This window comes from Uloborus diversus, chromosome 2, assembly GCF_026930045.1.
Source record: "Uloborus diversus isolate 005 chromosome 2, Udiv.v.3.1, whole genome shotgun sequence".
Classification (NCBI taxonomy): Eukaryota; Metazoa; Arthropoda; class Arachnida; order Araneae; family Uloboridae; genus Uloborus; species Uloborus diversus.
In genome coordinates this window covers 96,725,501-96,748,455 of record NC_072732.1, presented here as the reverse complement: position 1 = coordinate 96,748,455, position 22,955 = coordinate 96,725,501, and the positions used below count along the sequence as shown (strand labels likewise).

The following is a 22,955-nucleotide window of genomic DNA, read 5'->3' as shown; positions in this document are numbered from 1 at the left end:
TCATCCTTGTCAGCTCTCCCCTCCCCACGACTCATCAGACTGGAATAATGAATAACAGAGCTGGAGGCAGATGACATCTCATTGAAGCTGAGAGCACCGACGAGACTAGATTATTCAATGATGAAAAATTAAACCCTCACAATTTTTGAAGTGGCCTGGGAGATTTTAAAGAGCAAGATATAAAAAGTGTTTTTATACATAACTTTGTTACTTCAATTATTTTTAACTATTCCAATCAGCTCAGCTAATAGAGAAAGATTTTTTTATGTCTCTGGAGGTTAGAGAATTATTTTCGAAGCAGAATGAGCAAAAAATTCAAACAAAATCATACATGCTAAAGGGCATGAGCTTTTTCATCATTTTTTCTATTTAACTGTACTGGCAAAACAGCACGATACTGATCACTGATTAGTAACACGATTCCCTGCTCTTCCAAATTCCAAAAATCATGCATTAAAACTTTAACAAAAGGTATAAAAAGTTTAGTATCGAGATGTTTTACATGATAACGTATTAGAAAGTGAATGGAGATTTTAATTGTTTCTAAACACTAATTTTTATTCACATTAAACCAATTTTATGAGCACTTTCTGTTAGCCAGTGAGTGTTTGGGATCACACAGTGGAAATACACATTTCAGAAACTCGACCCCCCAAATGAAATGCTGAAATGCCGCCCTTGGGTGCCCTCCCTCCCACACACATTGCAGGGTCTGAAGGCATAAGCGCCCATATAGGGGGGCAAGTGGGGGCTCAAGCCCCTCCCCTTAGAAAGAAGAAGTTCCTTGCTTTTAGTACTTTTTTCTTTGGAAAAATGTAAAAATATTTTTCCAACCAATAACGAATAAGTTATTAAAAATGTCAAATTTTAATATAGTAGGCGCCACTTAATGTGATCACGGTTAATGTTATAATTCGCTTAATGTTATATCAGAATCACGAAGTCATGGAACATTTGTATATTAACACATGTTAAAAAAGTTAGATATTGTAATCAGTGTCTTCGTTTATTTTTATCACTTTTCCATAAACTTTCAATTTTTTCCCCTTTTTTGTTTCTCAATCAAAAGAAATACAAAGGCAAACCCTGACAAGTAGCTGCCAGAAAAACAAGCTCCCGTTTTACTTGTAAAGCAGAATTTTTCTACCTGCTTAGTTATGCTTAAAAACTTCAATCTAAATGGTCAAGCATTTTAGCCATGAAAAAAAGAGCAAACATTTAACTGTCGAGAAAGAAAAAGCCATTTTCTAAAAACGCTTTGACAATTTAACCGTGATGAGTCGAAGAAATGCTGAAGAACAAGTAAACATTTCTCAGTCATTACCATAGGCATGCTCAGGGCTTCAGAAATGGTGGTACCATTGCACCAGAAGGTTGAAATTACACTTGGAAAGGCTCCCATACTTGCTCGCTTAAGGAAAATTTTAAAACATTGTAAGTAAAAAAACATTTTTAAATCTATTGAGGTAAGAAGTTCATGAACCTAAAAATGTAAAATGTTAGCCACATTCGTATTGATTTTCATTTCTATGTGCTAATGGTACCCATGGTACCATTAGTAAACATTGTAAGTAAAAAAACATTTTTAAATCTATTGAGGTAAGAAGTTCATGAACCTAAAAATGTAAAATGTTAGCCACTTTCGTATTGATTTTCATTTCTATGTGCTAATGGTACCCATGGTACCCCTGGTGACGTTCGTGCGCATGCCTATGGCCATTACTTTGTAAATTTCTAAAAAATCATGATGAGATTGAAAACAAAACAAAGCTGAATGAAAATTTGAACAACAAGCAAAACCATGCTGGAGAAGATAGTGAAGTTGAATCTACTTTGAAATTGTAGTTTATGAATGTCGGGTAAAAGGATACGTTTCTTGATGCGACAAAGAGCAGATCTTGCTTTTAAAAAGGCAAAAAAGACTTTGTAGCATCGGCCATATGGTAAAATCGAAGGAAAAAAGAGCTATTCCATTCTGCTAATCTAGTAATTTATAGTTCAGAAATGAGTTTTGTTTAGTTATTGTAATTTTAATTTGCAGTTGAAAGAATACATGCTTCTCAATTGAAAAAATCTTTATTTTGTCTGTCCTGGATTCTTTTTGGTTATTGTTATCAATCAGTTATTGTTATCGAACTGTGTTTGTCCCAAAGTGATCTCATTAAGCGGCGCCTACTGTATATCTAATCTGTACTTGAACCATTCTCCATGGGGAAAATATCCTGTGGGGAAAGCATCTGAGTCCCCTTAAAATTTTGCTTATGGGTGCCCATGTCTGCGGGTTCATAGATCAGGGCCTGATTCTTTTACTTCATTGGTAATTGTCAATACCAATGCAGTATCAAGGCTAGGAAGAAAAAATGATAAAGTGCACCAAGGAGCAAATAAAAGCATTTTTCCTTTGTAACTATGATTTTGCCATCAAAACATATGACTTGCCTTCATCAATTCAAATGAATACAAGGATACAATAATAGGAGAAGAATTTGATGTACTGTGGATAGGGGGGTCATACTAAAATTTAACTGTTGACAAAGATAAATGTAATAATAGTTGGTGTTTTACCAATATCTCTTTTTTATTACTTTTAATTAAAGTTGATGCATTTTCTATTTTATAGGACTTTGACAGTGGGCTCTAAGAATGGGTACATGATTTATGACTTGGATCAAGTGTATGAATGCTCACCCACCTATGAAAGTAGTAAGTATAATGTTTGAAAAGGTAAAATTATCTCGACTGAAGTACTTGTAGTTAGGAGGAAAGGATAGCTTGGTGTCATACATAATGGTGTGATCACTCTTTGTAGCCTTTACACTGCTGCTAAGTTAGCTTTGCCCCTAGAATTGTTATTTCTTATACATTTCCTGTTATTCTATACACCCAGCAATAAATGTCTCCATAAAGAACAAATTAGCTGAATGTTTATTTCAGATACAGTAAAACTCCTCCTAACGGACACCCCTCAAATACGGACAAAAAAATTCGCCCCGTTAGTGTCCGCATTAGAGGGGTTTTACTGCACTATTTTTTTGACTAGTTATAGGATTAGTTTTGAAATTCCGAATACGCTAGTTTAATACAAATTTTCTATAGTTTTTCTTTGAATTTGTATGGATACCTATGTTTATTTTATTTTCTTAATGACTTAGTTCAGTTTTTTTAGTTGTTGTATTTGATGTTGACATTGTAACTTATTGAACTTTTTTTGTGCTAGTATTATGCAGCTCAAAAATTAAATGCATAGTAGTTACTATTTAACTGTACTGTAAAGTAGATATTAAGTAATTGTAAGTGCAAGGGTAGGAGTTGTCCTAAAATTTAAAATTTTGTCCTAAAATTCCAAGTTTTCTCCTAAAATTCGTAAAATTTCCATTATTAATTCCCTATTTTCACAGAAAAATAAAATTCAATCTGAAAATGAAACTTTTCATGAGGTATGCCTATATTTTAGAATAAAATAAACTTTGTAGACCCTAAAACATTTTCTCTAAAAGATAAATGGAGATAAACCTATGCTGCTGCTTTTCTTTCTGGAGAAGGGGGGGCAGGAAGGGTGATGCAGTTAACCAAAACACATGCTCAACATAGGCGGATTTAGGACTGAGTTCCTGGGGGGGGGGGGGCAGGATTTTTTTTTAGCAACATTTTTATTGCTCCCCACTCCCATGTTTTTGTCTGTTTCCTGTGATGCATAAATCTATGCTTTACTTTTTTGTGTGTCGTTCTCATTAATGTGTGTTTTCATGCTGTCCTTTTTGAATTGATCTTAAGAGAGGGAGCTGGTATCGATATTGACGCAGGGCTCCCTTTTAAGTCGGAAATAGAATATCTCCAAATTTAGGGGGCCGGGGTTTCTCCTCCGGAGGAAATTTTGTTAAATGGATATAAAATTCTGCATTTTGAAGTCTTATAAAGGTTAATTGGATAGACATAGAAATTAATAACTAGATTATACAGTTGTACAGTATTGTTCAAACTTTGTAAGAAACAAACACTTTAAGTTTGAAAAAAAAGTAAACTATAGATTTCTCATTACAACAACCTTTTGTAATTATAAGTAGTGCAGAAAATGAAAAGGAATAGAGGTAGTCAGGCCGAGGAGTCAGTCACCTTTCTCACCTTTAGTCACCTTTTGAAAATTTGGTTACTTTTAGTCACCTTTTGCAACTTTTGTCACCTTTCTCACCTTTCTTAAAATGCGTCTTAGGATTTTTTTTAAAATAATTAAATCTTTGAAAAATATCTGAATGATAGCTTTAACAGTGAAATTAATTGAAAAATATCCCTAAATATGCCCCCCCCCTGGCACGTAGCTAGAACTTTGTTAAGGGGGGTCCAAGGTTTCACGAACTTCAAAAGAGGAGGCATGCTAAAGCAAAATTAGTAGCTCATATTTACGTTAAAAAATAAATCCAATTAAAACTAATTATTAAATATGATAATTAACTAAAATTAATTAAATAATTGAAATTGATAGAGCATTTATTAAAAAATTATTTAACAAAAATTTTACATTAAGTGGCAAAAAAATTATTGTCAGTTTATAAAATTAACATTAAACTAAAAGTTTTCCCATACTAAGTTTTCATACATGGATAGAAAAATTCCATCACATAAGCTTCCTCTGTTCTGATGCTTTGAGAATGAGTGATATAATTCCTATTAATAAAAAGTTCACAATAAAAGAAAATCGGAAAACGAAAACTGTTCTATGGATTACTTGGAAAATGCAGGTAATAGTTTAATAAAATATTAAAGCTTTGTAATATATTTCAACAAAATATGTACAAGTCATTTTATTTGAAAAAAATAAAGAAATCTATATCTATCGAGTCGAATGTATAACTATGAATGCAATATAACGTAATTCCGCCACCCTGTCCGATTTGAACAAGATTTCTGACAAAATTCAACCACCCTCTCGACGAAAATATTAGCAAGGTTTCATTTAAAAAGCTTGAACTAGTTCTTTATTTATCTACTTTATAACATTCTTTTGATTATACGAAATTGAATGAAGTTTCTAATTTTATCCGTTTTCTAATTATCATTTCTAACTATCATTTAAAAACTTGAACAAACTATTAACTCTTTGATGGATGGAGACTTCCTTTGTTGCAATCATTAAAAAATAAAAATAAAATGCGTATTGTCGTTTTTTTTAAATCGTTATTATTATTTTTTTGCAAAACGAATTGGTAAAATAAGCTATCTTAGGATCCGTTATGGTATTTTTTTTTCGTTCTAATGAGGCTTCGTTAGAGGCTTTAGCCTTTTCGGACCTAGTGCGAACCACCGATATAGCATCTAGTCTTTCAAATGCTACTATTAAGGCACGGATGTGACTGCACAGGAAATTTCGATGCCGAGTTTCCACCAGATGGAGACACTTGAGCTCTCTTCGGTGCGAAACTGCACTAGGGGTTTAATTTTGTCAAGCCAAACGAATATCTGAGAGATCTTTTACCTGTCAAGTAATGGAATGTATGGTGAATGAAATGAAGCATCTATGTATTTTTATTTTAACAACATTTTGGAAAAAATGCAAATGATTGCTTTTTATAAATGTTTTTTATAAGGTCATGAATGATTTAAACATTATTGGCGATTTTCCTCTGATGTGTTCAATTTGATGTTTCATTTAAAAGATCAAGAGGAGGCATCGCACCCACCTATCTCACCACCAAACACGAGTTCAGTTTATTCTGCCAATACAAAAAAAACTTCTGTACAAATCAGTCTTTTTCAAATTAAAAATATAATTGTAAACAACTACAGGGAAAATGGCAATATACTCTGTTACGAATTATCGTGTCAATATTTGATTATAACCTGGTTACTTTACTGTCTTTATTAGCAGTAAGCAAGTGTTCGACTCGAAAATTTCATGATTTGGAATCAAACGTCAAATTTTGATCATTAAGGTAATCTTCGTCCCGTTTGCGATTGCGATAATACAGTAGCATTAAATTAGATACATTTCCAACAATATGTAATATGCATAAAGCTAGCCAATTTTTGAAATCAAAACTTATAGGTTTCTTATAGCCTCAGTTTGTAAATTTTTTGCTCAACAGTCATCTGATGTTCAAAAGCCTAAAGACAATCTTTTGTAAAAAAATCTTAGTATGATTGTGGTTAAAAATCCAGTAATGATTTAAATCTACCTTCCAAAATTCATCTAACAATAATAACACTTCTGATTCTTTCATTTTCAAATTGGTATAACTTCCATTCTAGGAGCGATTTTGTAATCATGTATTCTCGAAAGCATATCATATTTTATAACGTAGGTATTGACCTTTTTTTTCTTTCATGTGATGTTAGTAAAAGATATTCTATTGCAAGAAATAGCAAATAATTTTAACTTGAAGAAATTAAGAGTTAAAAAAAAAATCTAATATAGACGTGAAAAACACAAGAAAATGTACCTTGCATTGACCTTTTTTTAATTATATGCACAGTAAATAGCAGAAACTTTCACCTAGTAATTTTATAGTTCAATGCACATGTCCGTTTTTTGTTACGTTTAATGCTACCTTCGCAATTTACTAATGATGGATGCATAGACGCTTATTAAATAATTCCTCAGTAAAAAGGCGGTAAATACTAATCAGAAAATTTATTCCAATGAAACAAAATATGCTTTTCTTGAAAAACGGAACAACATCGAAGAAAGATTTTTTTCTTCAGTTAAAAATGACTAGCTGCTCTTCTCTTAGGACCATAGACTCACATTTCAGTAAGATTTAAAAGTACGAATTTCTAATAATTACTTTTAAATTACATGTGTTAATATGGCCGAACTTGCAATTTCATAAACTGATTACAGTAAAATATTCAAGTAATTTTCAATTTCATTCTTCGCTTCATAAAATTTTGATACAGCGAAAAGTAATTTCGTTGCATCAACTTTAAATTTATTTATTCACTTATGTTCAAAAAAAAAAACGAACTTTTCAGGATTACAGTTTAAAAGTTGTAAGCTTCCGGGGAGATAAGCAATCTATTATTGTTAAAAATAAACTAAAAGTTTAAATAAGATTATTAATCAAAATATAAAATGAATCTGAAATAAATCATACCAAAAATATAAAGTTCAAAAATAAATTAATAATTAATATTTATTTTTTCTCATCCTCAATCACACGAAATGCGTAGAATTTTTTTTCCGTTGCTGTCGGAACTTAGTTTTTAAATGGGAAAACATATTAACAAATAAATTGCTCGTATTGTTAAGAAAACTTTAAAAGGAAACACTACAACTTACCTAGTTTATGTACACTTAATTTTCTTCTGATTACAATTTTGTTCAAGATATGTTTCCTATAAGCGCATGGTAGAAAAAACTGTGTGTTAAAACAGAAAATAATAGGAATTTCAATTACTAATTCACCAGGGATGCACCTCACTCTGGCTGTCCTTCGTGCACCATGTGTCTAGGAAATCAAGTCCAAACGGGAAAAGAGTCAAAACGAAAAGAAGAAAGAAAGAAAATCACCCCAATGAGACTGGGGAATGTTTGTTTTCAATTACTTTGCCGATGGCAATTTGGTGGGCTGAAGAGAGGGGCCGAATTTCAAGGTCACAACCCAGTTGGGTTGAATTGGAAATTCGTCGTTTTCGAACGGATTCTTCGCGACACAGGAAGAGACCGGTGGTAACTGGGAACCCGCAGTTATTTCACGAGGTTCTCGTGTTCTGAATTGACTCGGACGTGGGAAAATTGTCGATAAATGGGAATATTTAAGGGGAAAATACCGGGTTTCATAAAATTTCTCTCTTTGGAAAATTTTTGTTGTCGTGAGGTGCAACAACCGAGAAAAAGCAGACAGTGGTCTTTCGGGAAGGGGGGGGGGGGGGTCCGGACCCCATGGACCCCCCCTTGGCTACGTCCTTGCCCCTCCCCCCACCTTGTTGTTGTTTAAGAAAAATAGCTATGCTACCGGGAAATCAGGGAATTTTTTTTTATGGCTTGCAATTGCACCCTATGAGCAGAACCAGTCTTTCTATCCCTTCTACAGATGGACTTGCTCCTTATTTTCGGGACTGTATGTTAAAGGAAGCATGTTTATCCTATTATACTTTGAGCTTTGATGAAACTACCAATGTCAAAGACAAAAAAGAACTGCAACGAACAATAAAATATTTTACTCAGTAAATTACCGCCCATTAGCCAGGGCTAAAGCAAAAATACATGAAATACAATTGTTTTCCATCTCCAGCTCAGTCCCTTTCCTATGCCGGGCTGATGAGTGCCAATAAGCACGAAACTGCAGTCCTCGGCTGGAAATGACTGAGCTCGCGGTGTATTTCATGAATAAAATATTGGTCTGAAAGCCAATGTTGCGTCACAACAAGGCATCTCAAAACTTTCTTCTTGGGCAAGGCAGTTGGTGAAATTTCGATTGTGAAGCTATGTGAAGCACTTACCGAGAGTAATTATCCATGAATAAATGTCTCATGCTTTCCTTTGGATGGTCCTTATGTTAATAAAAAGGTTTTTAGGTTGTTTGACACTATTATCCTTGAGACACAAGAAAAAAGCCTAATAAATATTTGTACTTGCAGTATTCATACAATGCATAATGCGTATCTCAAAGCATTGCAATATTTAGGTAAAGAAGCATCTGAACTTCTTCTTAGTACTTATAGCTATTTTGATGGTTGGCCTTCCCGTTAGGAGGACTTCGAAGAAGTGCAAGCTCAACTAAATACATCTCATCGCAAGTTCCTGAAACACACAACTACCCATTGGCTTACCCTTGGAGCTGCAGCAAACAGACTACTGGAACAGTGGGATGTTCTTCAGGATTATTTTTTTTAAACATGTGCCTTTAAAAAAGAATTCAGCTATGCAATGCAGGTCATATAAAGCTGTTGCAAATGTTTTAAAAAGACCTTCTATAAAAGCTGAGCTGCATTTTATCTTTTCATCTGCTGATATGTTTATGCAGTTCACAAAACACTTTCAATGCCAAACACCTGTGATACATAAATTGTACCAAGAAATAGAGACCATTGTTCAGACTTTTATGGCTCGGGTTATGAAAGCCTCTGTCATAAAGTAAGTTGATTTTTTAAACGTAGACACAGATGAACTGTTTGCAGTTGGTAACAGACTACGTCTTGAAGATCTCGTTGTTAGTGGAGAGGTGACAGATGAACTGTCAAAACTGAAAGAAAATGAAAAGGTTATGTTTTTAAGAGCTGTTAAAAAGCATTGTGTGACTGCATGCAAGTATGTAATAGAAAAAAGTTGCATATCAAAGGGGTTACTGAAAAGTTTTAAATTTTTGGATCCAAAAGAGAGAAGTAAATCTAGAAGCTGTAAGGATTTGATAAAGATTGCCAAAATCATGCCTTTTAATGTTCCACTCGATAAGTTGCAAGATGAATGGAAACTTTTGCAGCTGGAAAAAGATGATGAAGCATCCGAAAACAAAATCATTGATATCTACTGGCAGCAGCACATTTCAAAAAAGGACCCAATATCCAATGATCTAATGTTTCTAAGGTGATAAAAGCTTAACTTCAGGGTTGGGTTTTGCACTGTCCAAAACTGGTTTAGACAGGACAGGTGGTTTTTACCATCCAAAACTGTCCAAAAGTGTCCGAAACTGCCTTAAACTGTCCAAAACTATGTTAAAGTTAAAGGGGTTTATTCTAATCAATTCGTTTTCACTGCAATATTCATGATGCATAAATAAAGATATTAATGAGGTTTAATTAATCAGTATTTGATAATATTTTTCTTCAAAATGTTCATTTAAAAAACATTTTACTTAAAAAAAAATTGCCAATAACTTTTTCACAAAAACTTATTTAACAGTTTTGAAAGGAAATTCACAACACTACCAAGACAACTAATTTCAGTTCCATTCATAACGCAAAGGAATATTATTAAATGTACAATATGTAAGTCCAAGAAAAAAGATAAATTTTTAAAATGGTTTTTGCAAATAAGTTTTACATGATTTTTTTAACAAAAATCATTTTTTAAATCTTAGATTAAAGAACAAGAAATTGATGATTAAACACTTATATTATAAAACTTGTGCTATTCTTTTTTAGTTTGCGTTTTTAATATACATTCTGTAACTAAAAAAAATTGTAATTTATTGCATTTAAGTCAATTATTGCACTATATTTTGAACACTTTCTTTTGCACACATGCATAAATGTCAAAAAATTTAGTTTATGCAAAAAAAAAAAAAAAACTCCTGCATACAAATTGAAATTTTTAATGAAAAATTTAATTTCTACTTAACTAGATTAAAATCAGCTGCATAAATAAGTTACATATATATTTATACCTGAATGTTCACATTGAATAAATATGTTAAATAGTCAATAAAATAATTTTGACCTTTTGTTCTGTTTTTGATATTTTCTCACAAAATAGTTTTGGACATTTTCGGACACAAGGGTTTTGAACAGGATGGTAAAAACCTTGCCAACCCTGCTTTCATTTGCACACATGCATAAACATAGAGAAATTTTGTTCCTATTATCAAAAATAAATGAACTTATGCATAAAAATTTAAATTTTTATCAAGAATTCAGCTCCTATGCAACTAGATTAAGATCAGCTGCATAAGTAAGTTGAATGTTCTCACTGAATAAATGTTCAATATAAAAAATTTGATACATTTTATTCTGTTTTTTGATGTTTTCTCACACAATACTATTTTTCTTAAAATACAGTTTTGGACACTAGGGTTTTGGACAGAACGGCAAAAACCAGGGTTTTTACCATGGTTTTTACTGTAGTGTTCAAAACCTTGCCAACCCTGCTTCACTTGCATTATCACATGGTAATGCTGACAATGAAAGACTATTTTCTATTTCAAAGCACCTTTTTGGTGAAAATAAGACAGCAAGGACTGAAAGATTTTTAAACAGCATACTTATAGTTAAAGACGTTGTAAAAGAATATCCTCATTTGCTTTCTTTACCAATTGGTCCAGAAATAATTAAATGTGCACAACAGGCACACGTAAATCACACAGCATACATGGATGAATGTAAAAAGAAAAAGGATTTGGAATTGAAACAGAAGCAAAAAGAAGAGCAAAAAAGAAAGGATTGTAAAGAAGAAACAAAAAAAAAAATGGAAAAAATTAAAACATATATTGAAAGTGAAACTGTAGAAATCTTTACAAAAAGCATATAGGGCTATTTTGGTAAAAGTCAGTAAAAAGGGATAATCCTTTTCTGTTTTTTGAGTTCTTAACAAATTACTTTTGGTCACCTTTTAGTCACCTTTGTTTTCAAATTTGTCACCTTTCTCACTTTTTTCAAAGGCCATCAGCAGTCCTCGGCCTGGGTAGTGTATCATTTTTTTCCTGGCTAAACAGATTAACAATATGGTGTAGAAGTAATTGGAGCCCACTTTGCTTAGGATATTCAAAGACTTAGGATTTTCAAAGACTTATCTAATTATTTTCAAGGATTCTAGAATAAATAAAATTATTTAACGCACTTCATTTGTACTTTCCAGTCTGATATTTTAGTACTTGATTGTAAATTTTTACAGTCCTGTTCTAACTTTGTAAGAAATAGCTATTTTAAATTTAAAAGAAAAAAGAAACCATAGATTTCTCATTACAACAACTTTTCTTCAGTTGCAAGTGGGGCAGAAAACGAAAAGAAATAGAAGTAGTGTGTATTTTTTTCCATGCTAAACAGATAGACAATATGCAGAAGAAGTAAGATAAAAGCAATCAATACAAAAAAATTTCCAAAATACTGCATTCGGGATTGAATAAATAGCAAAATATGAAACATGTGAGTCACAAAATTTATTTCAAATAATATGTTACAAACGTGAGAACCATGATTTTTGCATTTTTAATACAGGATGTGGTAAGGAGCTGAATTTGACATATTTTGGCATTCCTCCCCCTCTACCATTTGTTAGAAAATTTAAGGTTTGTAGCCACACGTTTCCAAATATTTAAGGTTTTCAAGCACTTAAAAATGAAATTAGTTTTTTCAAGCAATTTCCATTTTTTTAAGGAATGACTCATGATTTTTTTTTTGGGAGTTAGGGACCCACTTCAAAGAAAAGGCCCTAAGCAATAGTTTGTTTATCTTATAGGCAAATCCGGCCCTGTTTGTAATTCACTCTTTCCTGCAGATTTTTGCTTGATTTTTTGTAATTTTTACGAAAATTCGTCAGTTTTTACGGTTAAAGGACTTTTACGATTTTACAAATCTTTGTTAGGTTTTTTATAGACTTTTATAAAATTTCAGCAAATTTTTCCAAAACTTTTGATGACTTAATTATTTAGTTTTCAATAATGACAAGGACTGACTCACCTAGACTTAGATGATTATGACTTACCTTACTTTTTAAACAGTATTTATAAAGTAAGTAAAATTGTGCTCTCCCTCTAAGTAAAAAGATTCATTTAATCAGAACATTCAGATAACTGAAATTTATTCAGTTTGTGGTAGTATTTATTCTCTCTCTCTCTTTTTAAAGAGAGAGAGAAGGAAAAAAAACTATGTTTTTTAGAATGTCTCAAAAGGCCAATTAATCTACTAAGAACATAAATATTATGCACAAATAATACTTTAAATGTGGACACAAATCATAACGAGTAGATCGTTTTATTAGCGCGAATGGGGGGAGGAGTTTTTTCCCTTTTGCTTTAGGTTCTAAATTGTTAAAATAATCGTCAATTATTATAAATGTTGCAGCTTAATATATGGCTAGTTTAGCCTATATTTTCATTCATATACTTGCCCAAATGGTTTTCAGTCCAAAATAGTGAATTTAGACACATTTTCAGCACCCCAGTGACAGCTGTACTATTTGTATTTAATGTTTGTTTTTTCCCCCCTTTTCTTTTCATAGGCGGATTTAGGACTGAGTTCCTGGGGGGGCAGGATTTTTTTTTTTTTTTTGAGCAACATTTTTAATTGCCCCCCCCCCCTCCTATGTTTTTGTCTGTTTTCTGTGATGCGTAAGGCCATTCTTTACTTCTTTATGTGTCGTTTTCATTACTGTGTGTAATCATGCTGTCCTTTTTAAATTGACCTTAAAAGAGAGGGAGCTGGTATTAAGAGAGTAACACAGTGCTCCCTTTTAAGTGGGATATAGAATATCTCCAGTTTTAGGGGACCCGGGGGTTACTCCCCCGGAGGAAATTATCTAAAATGGATATAAAATTCTGCATTTTGAAGTCTTATAAGGGTTAATTGGAAATAATAGGCAAATAATTTTTTTTTTTAAAGTTTTACGCTTTAAAAGTGCTTTGTGATGCAAGTTAATACTTTAAAAGAAATGGTGCACAGATTTAGAGAATAGGTATCAAGAGAGTACATACTACAAATTTGAACAATTCTTAATTTATACACTTGATAAGAAATAAAATTGAAGCACACTTTGCTTATCAAAGACTTGTCTAATTATTTTCAAGGTTTGGTTGGTTAGATTGGTTTTTTGGTTCAAGAGCCCTTGTAGGCTATACTACGCCAATTCTTTTCTGGGATTTTAGAACCTATCAATAATTTGCACTTGAGTAGTAGATTATGCACTTGTACAGTATTGTTCAAACTTTGTAAGAAACGGCTGTTTTAAGTTTAAAAGAAAAAATAAACTTTAATTTCCTATTCAAAAAAGAAAAAATCATGATTTTTTTTTTTGTTATTAAGATTTTGGAAGATAAGTTACTTTATAAACTCCTCCCAAAACTGGGGGCATTGTCCCCTCCCCCCTATAAATCCACCCATTCTCTTCTAAACTATTCAAAAACGAAAAAATAATGATTTTTTTTTTAAATTTTTGGAAGATGTGTTGTTACTATATAAAGTCCTTCCAAAACTGGGGGGGCATTGCCCCCCTCTGACCACCTATAAATCCGCCCATGTTTCTTTTCTCCCATCAGAAAACGACATTCGCTTTTTTCTTCATTTTCATTGAACTATTCAAAAAAGAAAAAGTCATGATTTTTTTGTTTTAAAATTTTGGAAGATGTGTTGTTTCTACATAAAGTCGTCCCAAAACAGGGGGAGCACTGCCCCCTAGCCCCACCCTATAAATTCACCCATACTCTTCTGAACTATTGCAAAAAAAAAAAAAAAACTTTTTTTTTAATTTTTGGAAGATTTGTTGTTACTACATAGTCTTCCCAAAACTGGGGGGGGGGCATTGCCCCCCTCTGCCCCCCATAAATCCGCCCATGATGCTCAATATAAAACTGTTTGTTTTAATCTGTACTTATTAACTCTTGCAATCATTCCTCTTCTGCGAAAAATATATAAAAATAAAATAATAAAGAAAATAAAAACAGTTAAGGGCGAATTTTGCAGAAAAAGAGATAGGGGAAAAGAATATGATCTGATGTTTTTGAGATTTTTCCCCTTTAAAAATAAATGAAAATACAGTAGAACCTCCATTAAGAGACACCTCCGAATAAAGGACACCTCTATTTAAGGGACATTTTTTCTGGTCCCAGTGCCTTTGAATAGAGACTTCCATGTATTTACCTCTAATTAAGGGACACTCTGTTTAAGTGACAGTCACAAAGCCAAAAAATGCAAAAAAAAAAAAAAAATGTATAAGTGCATAAGAAATAGTGAATTTACTGGAATTCAAGTTTCACTTTTCCTCCAAAAATATAATTTGAGTTAAGTTTGACTTAAACATAGGTATGTGAAGGAAATAAGTAATGTATTGTAAAAAAAAACTTGCTGAAATTAACATGCATGTTTTGCCCACTCAACAACTTATTTAAGTAGGTTCAGTGCGGACGGAGAGTGCACAGCAACTAATTAGCTTTGGATATGAAACTTAAAATTTGAACATTAATTTTAATTCACATAGTATTACATTGTAATATACATAACATAAAGCAAATATATGTAATGAATGACTTCAAAATTATTTATGTATGCTACAAAACTTTGCCATTACAAGATTTTTGATTAAATTTTAATTAATAAAATATAAACTTAGAAATTTGAATAATCATGAATTTTATTTAGCATATTAACAAACATTTTCAGTATTTAATTATAAGAATTAATTGTCTTAGTGTTAATGTTTATTGTGATATTATACTACTAAGTACATTACATGAATCAATTCATCCACCTCCGAATAAGGGACACCTCTATTTAAGGGACAAAATTTCTGGTCCCCTTAGTGTCCCTTATTGAGACGTTCTACTGTATGTAAACCAGAGGGGGTGGGAGTATTCTCTTCTCTCAAATTGCAGTTCCATGGCAGACAGAGGGGTTAAAGGTATCATAGCTAATTGAAAAAAAAAACAATGTGATGATTTAGAACCCAAATATGAACACTTGGTTCAAAAAATTTATTTAGAGCCAAATTTAAATGATTTGCCCCTGGTGGGAAGTAATATTTATTTTTATAGTGCTTATCTTGTGTGTGGTTTGAGAATTAGTTTGTTCTTGCAGTGCAAAGAGTCAGTTTAATACGTGTTTCTGTTCAGTGAAGTTGGATTATTTGTTGTGCATATATTTTTAGATTTAGTCACTAACTATTTGCTTTAAAAATATAAATACAAATTTTTTTTATTAAAATGCTATGGGAAACGAAATTCTCTTCCTTGTGATTGGAAAAAGCAGATAGAAATGGATGGAAGATCAGCACATGGTGCTGTGCAGAAAAGGATGAATTTAAAGCATTTTGCATTATATGTCACTGCGTTGAAAAATAAAAGGTTAAAAGCATTGTTAGTATTGTAGTTTTCAAGATTGAATTTGAAACGTTTTATCATCTACTATGAAAATCAAGCTTATAAATTACATTTAAGTTTTAAAAAAACTTGATTCTTGTTGTCCTAAAAATGTCTTAAAATTTTATCAAAATTATGTCCTAAAATTTTTGAAATCACCACTGTCGACCCCTGTAAGTGTCCTGTCACTGGGTATGCTTTTTTTATATATATATATATATATATATCTATATATATATATATATTACATATATATTTTTCAAATAATTTTCTCTACAGTTTAACTTGATTGTTGTAGATTCTTTAAACCTGTAGGTAACACTTGTTTTTAAATTGAATGTTATAAAATATTGTAGCTGAGTGCTTTTATTCTTTTCCTTTTCTTGTGCTTACAACTATAGCTTAATTAATATTCTTTGCGTTAAAAAATTCTTGAAAATGTAAAGAAATTCTATATTACTAAAGTAATATTGAAAAAAAAGTATTTCTTCATTACCTTATATTAGTATGTTTTAGGTTCATTAATGTAAGATTTGTTAATATAATTGTTTTATTTGCTTTTACAAGTACATCTTAAACAATATTATTATTATTATACTTATTTTTCAAATAATAAGAAATTGTTTTTGGTTTCATAACCAAACATAGTTTCATCATTTTGAAATAAATGAAAACTGAAACGTTACTTACTAAATTAAGTTTGATATGCATCCAAAATTGAATAGTTACTAGAAAATGTGGAAATAGAACCAAGGAAATAGTTGTTCGAAGATCTGTTGATATGTTTGTATGGAAAGCGTCAGTTAAAAGTTATCATGCCGTAAGAAGGGGTGTTGTGCTTGATATTGGTAAGTATGATTCAATAGATTTAGAATGTTAGTTGTAAAATTATGCAAAAGCAAATGTAATACATTTAATGTGTATAGCATAGCCTTTTAGTGTAATATGTTAGTTATCTAATTTAATAGTATGTGCATACATTGATTTTCCAGCTGGTTTCAATTTTTAGATTTATGGAACAACGCTTCTTTGATTACATTGTTTTTTTTTTATGTATCTGAGTAAGAAAACTTAAGATGGCAAAAAGTCTTCTTTTTTATAATGGAACTGTGTTAGAAGGAATCTTTTGCACACCTTGTGCGATCCCCCAATATAGCTTCCATTCTTTTATGTTGTTCCACTATTGGCAGATGCCATTACTACAAGAATTTAATTCCCAGTTTTCCCGCCAGATGGAGATACCTGTGCTCTCTTTGATGTGAAACTGCACTAAGAATTTAATTTTGCAAAGATCACTCTAAGCCAAATTAGTACTTGAGGGATGTTTTGCATGCCTCATAATCATATGACATACAGTGGCTCCCAAAAGTGTTCGTACACTTTGAAATTTTTTAGTAAAACCAAAATAACGCGAAACTGAATTCGAATATGGAGTCCAATATTTTTTCACATCATTCCCATGTCATTCTTAATACAACCCATTGGTTTTTTCAAAATATTAACTTATCTACTTTTTGAAATGGGTCAGAAAGCGAAGAGACCGAGAAATAACACGCCACAAAAGTCATCGTACACTCGAATATTTTCGAATAAATTCCTGATTAAAATTATCGTATGCCATTTTATTATTATTTTTGCATTTTGTTGACCCTTATAAGTCATTTGGCTTTAATTTTTTGTTTATTTATTTCTTAATATTGTGCTTATTGCTATAAAATCGCTGGTATTTGTAAAAACCCGCAAACACCATTCAAAATTCGAATTTGTTTCCCACAGTTACGGTAAATTGGTTTGAAATGACTCTAAATTAGTTAATTTATTTGTTTGTATAGTAGATTGCTTGATAAAATGCTTTAAGCAAAGGAATCGGACCGAAAACAAGGTAAGAAAAGGTCAACCGGCAAAGTTTACAAAACGTGATCAGAGATTTAAAGTTGAAAAAATTATAAAAAGTACACATTTGAGTGCTGTAAAAGTTTCTACAGAGTTAAAAGAAAAATTTTACGTTTAATTTTCACCTAAAATTTTTCGCCAAGTTCTGGGGCCTCTTCCCGCAGAAATTTTCTTGTTCGCACGAAAAACACAAAGCTTACGCTTTTCGTCGCAAAATCAAGGATAAATAAGCTAAAAACATTTTAGAATTACGTCTTGTTTACAGATAAAAATGAATTCAACATTTTTGGTTAAATATTTGCATAATTGTAAGTAGAAGGAAAAAATTAGGAACTTAATCTTAAGAACTTAGTTGGATCAGTTAATCACGACGGTGGAGGTGTTCTAGTGTGAGGGTGCATATCAGCATTAGGACTTTCTAGTTTGGAATTTTTTGATGAAATAATGAATCATACTTTTCCTTTAAATATTTCAAAAACCAATTTTGAACTCTTAACCAAAAATTTGGTTATTGGAAACAACTTTGTTTTTTTTATCAAGATAACGATATGAAGCACTCGGTTTTCAACGTTTGCGTCTAGTTCCTCAAAAATCGTCCTAAAATTCAGAAAAAAATCCCTAAATCTCCAGATTTGAACTTAATGTAACTTATTTAGAGATAGCTGTAGGCTAGATTACGAAAATACGGCTTTAAAACGAAAATAGAGCTGGAAACAGTAAGACTCGAAGTGTGATTGAACACTTATTTAGAAATTACGCAAAAAAAAAAAAAAAAGAATGAAATTTATTCCCAGACGTTTAAAAGGTGTTATGAATATTGTATGATATTCTACCAATTAATAACTTAATAAAAAGTTAGATTCTTCAATAATAAATAGACATTTTATAAAGTGTACAAAGACTTTTGTGACATAGAATTTCCGGCACTTTTTGATTTTTTAAAAATTAAGTTTTAATATTTTTTAAAAACTTTTCATGTAGTTTTGGTAAAAATTAATCATAGATCTTATAATTAAATACCTATTCCGAAATATTAATTTTAACCAATGGATTGGGGCCTATTTCGTAGAAAGTCGTAGGTGTACAAAGACTTTTGGGAGCCACTGTAGATGCTGTCAATTTTCTGCATCTTGAAAATGGAGCCAGTTTCGAACCTTCCCCTTTGTGTAAGAGACCAATGCTTAACCACTTCACCACTCTCTTAGCAGATTGCAAACTATTAACTTCATATTTTTGCTCATCATGCTTTCTATGTTCTATTGTTTATGAAATCATGAGTAAAATAAAAAACAAACAGCAGGTAAAAATACATTGCGACTAAATTTCAGAAATGCTGGAAAGTAAAAAAAGCAAGCCTATTTTCCCAATAGCAAGCAAAATAGCACCTATGATATTTTAAGTGAGCTATTTTTCTTCACCCCACACAAGTATCAGATTTTTCATTTCAAACATTTTAAAAGTTCAATTACAAAGTAAATGAATAAAATTTAATTTTATTTTCATTAAAATTAATTTTAAAAAACATGTTAAATATCAGTGCTTTATATGTCCCGAAAAAGGTAAAGCTGCTAAATTATTTTAACAAACAGTAATTAAAATATATCAAGAGTTAGAAATTCCAAGCAATTAATCTGGTGGTAAGAAATGGAAATACTTTTAAAACACATTTTCCCCTAAGAGGTAAAAAAAATATTGAAATAAAATCTGCAAAAATTTGTTATTCAGATGTTAGTACTCATTGTGTTATTGAAAGTTTTACTATTATGGTACTGGAGCAAAGCATGCTATTAGCTTTCCTTTCAATAAAAGTGATAAGTAAATTTTTTCAGATTTTCTTGTGTTTGATCAATCACATGTGAGTCATTCCATGCCAGCTGACCTAATTTTTTATATCCTTACCGAATCAAAAAAAAAAAAAAAAAAAAAAAAAAAAAACTAGTCTTTGAGCTAACCTATGTAAATTTTTCAGCTTCCAAGATCCAAATCCTGATGATCCCCCCCCCCCCCCCCGCAAAAAAGAAAAAAAGTGATTTAAAATGGTGAATCAGCTTTTTGTGATAATATAAATTACCATGCTTAGGTGAAGGTTGCAGAAAATTTTATCCCACTGAAGCCTGAAATTTTGGGAGCTTAAAGTACGTTTGGCTATTATTACATTTAAGTATTTTTGTGAGTTTGAGCTCATGGGATTTTGTGTAGTGTGCATATAAACTCGTAGCGGGGAATTTCTTTTCTAGATTTTAGGTAGTCATAAAATCTGAGCAAAAATAATTCAAAGGCTCGTACTTCGTGATTCTATTGTCAAAATACAGGGTGTCTGAAAAGTCCTAGACACATTTAAAAAATTCATAGAAAACCAACAAACTGTCGTAGGAATTTGCGGTTTGCACCATAATACTTTACAGGTTTAAAAGTTATTATGATATCGAAAAAAAAAAATGAAAAGGGAAAAAAAGAAACCCTGGCTGTGAAATGTCTTTCTTCTTCTTCTTTTCTTTCCCCTTTTCATTTTTTTTTCTTTCTATGTCATAAAAACTCTTGAACCTGTGAAGTATTATGGTGCAAACCGCAAATTCATACGACAATTTGTTGGTTTTCTATGAATTTTTCAAATGTGTCAAGGACTTTTTGGACATCCTGTACTTATTTTTAATGAGTTACAGATGCCTGTATTTTAAAAAATATTGTCATCTTAAGTAGCTATCAAAATTGTTCAAGTGGAAAATAGCCTATTTTCAAAGCTCTGTAGCTCAAGTTTGTCATCCTGCATCTTTTTGTTAAGGCTTAAATTTATCTTGTATTTGTAAACTGTTCATTTTTATCTCCTCATTTATTGACTTTTACTTTTCTAGGAAATATTGGGGATATTTGTATAATAGAAAGAAATTATACTTCAAGTTTAGTTGCTTATGTGAGCTTGCATTCTCCTAGGAGTTTGGTTTTTTACAATTATGCGAAAGGAGCTGAAATAGCCGAAAAACTTTTTCCAAATACAGTTTTATCTGTGAAGTTAAATAGAGAAGTAAGTAATGTTATTCCTTTAGTAGTACATATCCTTCATACATATTTATATGATATTTTTTTTATCTAAAGTATATTTTTTTCTTCTAGTTCATTGCTGTTTGCTTAGAAGACAGTATATATATAATTAGCCTTAAGAATATAAATGATGGCAGTATGCATGCAATTACAAATATACCAACAAATGTTAAAGGTCTGTGTTCAATGACATCTAAAGATTCTCCTACCCTGATAGCTTATCCATGTAGCTGTACAAATGGACATGTGCAAATTTTTGATGCAACAAAAAAGGTATGTTTTTTAAAACAAAAATATCAGGGTGCACATTCTGCCGTGCTACGCGCAAAAGTCTTATCACAGCCGAGTTCAAAACGAGAAATTGCCATTTAAAGCTGTGCGTTTCATGTATTTGATTCAGATGCAATATTTTCATACTTTTTTTTTAAAAAAATTTCCCACTCAATTTTTATAATAAGTGCAGATATGACTTTTGTGCTTAGCACACATTGATTTCATACTTCTTATAAATTTTGTAAAACCAAAAGTTTGTTTCAAGTTTGTCAGATCCTTTTAATTTCCAAAGACATTGCTTGAAACCTCCTTAAACTTTTATGAATCCAAATAAACACAACTTTTAACTAGAAAAAAAGAAGAAAACTTAGCCTTATTGTTGCAGAGGAGAGATAGTCTTTAACCAATTGATGTTAAAACATTACTTTTTCTCAATTTAAAGAAAGTTTTAATTTCTAACTACTAATCGTTTTGTTTCTTCATAGTCTATTTTTGCCAAATAATTTCATGCAAAAGGGGAACATTACATTATGAACTGTAGTACATTACTGTAACCCCCTCCACTCTCACCCCACTGACTGCTTCTGTTTGATGTCGACATATGGCAAAGTAGGCTCATATAGTTCTGGATGAACTAAATGAGCCTACTTTATCCTAGTCTGAATTCCTACATGCATATAAGGACTTCTGACACCCCCTTAAGAGAATCCGGTCTTATTATGACCATTGCCCGCTTCCTCCCCCCCATGAAGATAAAAGGTGATTGTCAACATTTCTAAATAAAATTTACATTAATATGATGTTTTTGCAAATTAGAACACATGTAAATCAACTTGTTCGAAAATTTTCTTAAGTCAGTGGAAAATAAGAAGTTTGCTGTACAACATGTAATATATTGGAAGTCTAAGAAGCCAAAAAATTGCTGAACTGCTGCAGAGATGTTTTCAAACAGCAAAAAATATTGCCTTTGAATTATTTGATGCTAGTGATGTGGATCGGGTAAATACCCAGCGGGTAGGTAAATACTTTTTGGGTATTTACCCAAGGCCTGGGTAAATACCCAAAAACTGGGTACTTTACAAAAAAATGCAAAAAGTGAATGAGAATTTTTTTTTTTAAATCTAAGTATGAAATAATTGGTAAAACTGATACATACATATGTATTACACAGTTTATAATATTTTTTATTGAAAGACTTAATGAAATTATGAAAGAAACATATCGTGAACCAAAGAATCTTTCTTTTCAATGACATAATTGTAGAAGATGTTTGCTTTTTTTTTGTAACCAGTTAAGTTTTTTACTTTTTGTAGAATGGCTTTTTATATCTGAAAATTGGCTATCAACATTGATTAGGCATATCAAACACATTTAATGTGAATATTGTATCAGATTGCTGAATTATTTCACAAAATAATTCTTTAAATATGTGATCAAAATACAAATTTTAGGGGGAAATTTGTTTCGTATATGGTTGGTTATACAGGGTGTTCCGTTTTAACCTGCAAGACTTTTTTTTGCAACCATTAGTCCTAGATGCATACTTCCAGTTACAAAAATATTCAAAATCAGATGTGGAGTAAAGATATTGAAAGTTTGAAGCAAAAATAAAAATGAGTCAAAAACTACAAAATTTAACTTTTTATATGGCCCTAGGTCCCCTAACTTATATTTAGAGAAATAATCTCCGTTTAAAACTTACTGACAAAAGAACTTGAAATTTTTGTGATCAAAACTCAAGAAGATATTCCATTTGAAAGTTTTAAGGATCATGCAGAAGATGAGATTAGAACTTATCACCCTTTCAGAAGTATGACAGGTTGGCAATGTAAAAAACACAAGGTATTTACATTTTTCATTGCTATTCAAAAATTCATGCAAATGTTATGCCATGATACGCAAAACATGCTGCAAAACCTCGAACAATTTGAAAAACCACTCTGCGCACACATAATTTTATATAAACACTCATTAACTGCTATATTTTCCCCCAAAAGATGTTATTGACTGCGAGTGTAAAGTGGTGTAAGTCAC

At 31.4% G+C, this 22,955-nt stretch overlaps 1 protein-coding gene across 1 annotated transcript in view; it reads left to right on the top strand.

The window, feature by feature from the left end:
* The window catches only part of LOC129216436 (WD repeat domain phosphoinositide-interacting protein 2-like), a 66,122-nt gene that overhangs the window by 5,928 nt on the left and 37,239 nt on the right, over positions 1-22,955 (top strand). The window contains exons 2-4 of the mRNA XM_054850650.1: positions 2,621-2,703; positions 20,462-20,631; positions 20,721-20,921. Of these exons, the coding sequence (XP_054706625.1) occupies positions 2,621-2,703; positions 20,462-20,631; positions 20,721-20,921 (454 nt within the window). The remainder of the gene's footprint in view (positions 1-2,620; positions 2,704-20,461; positions 20,632-20,720; positions 20,922-22,955) is intronic.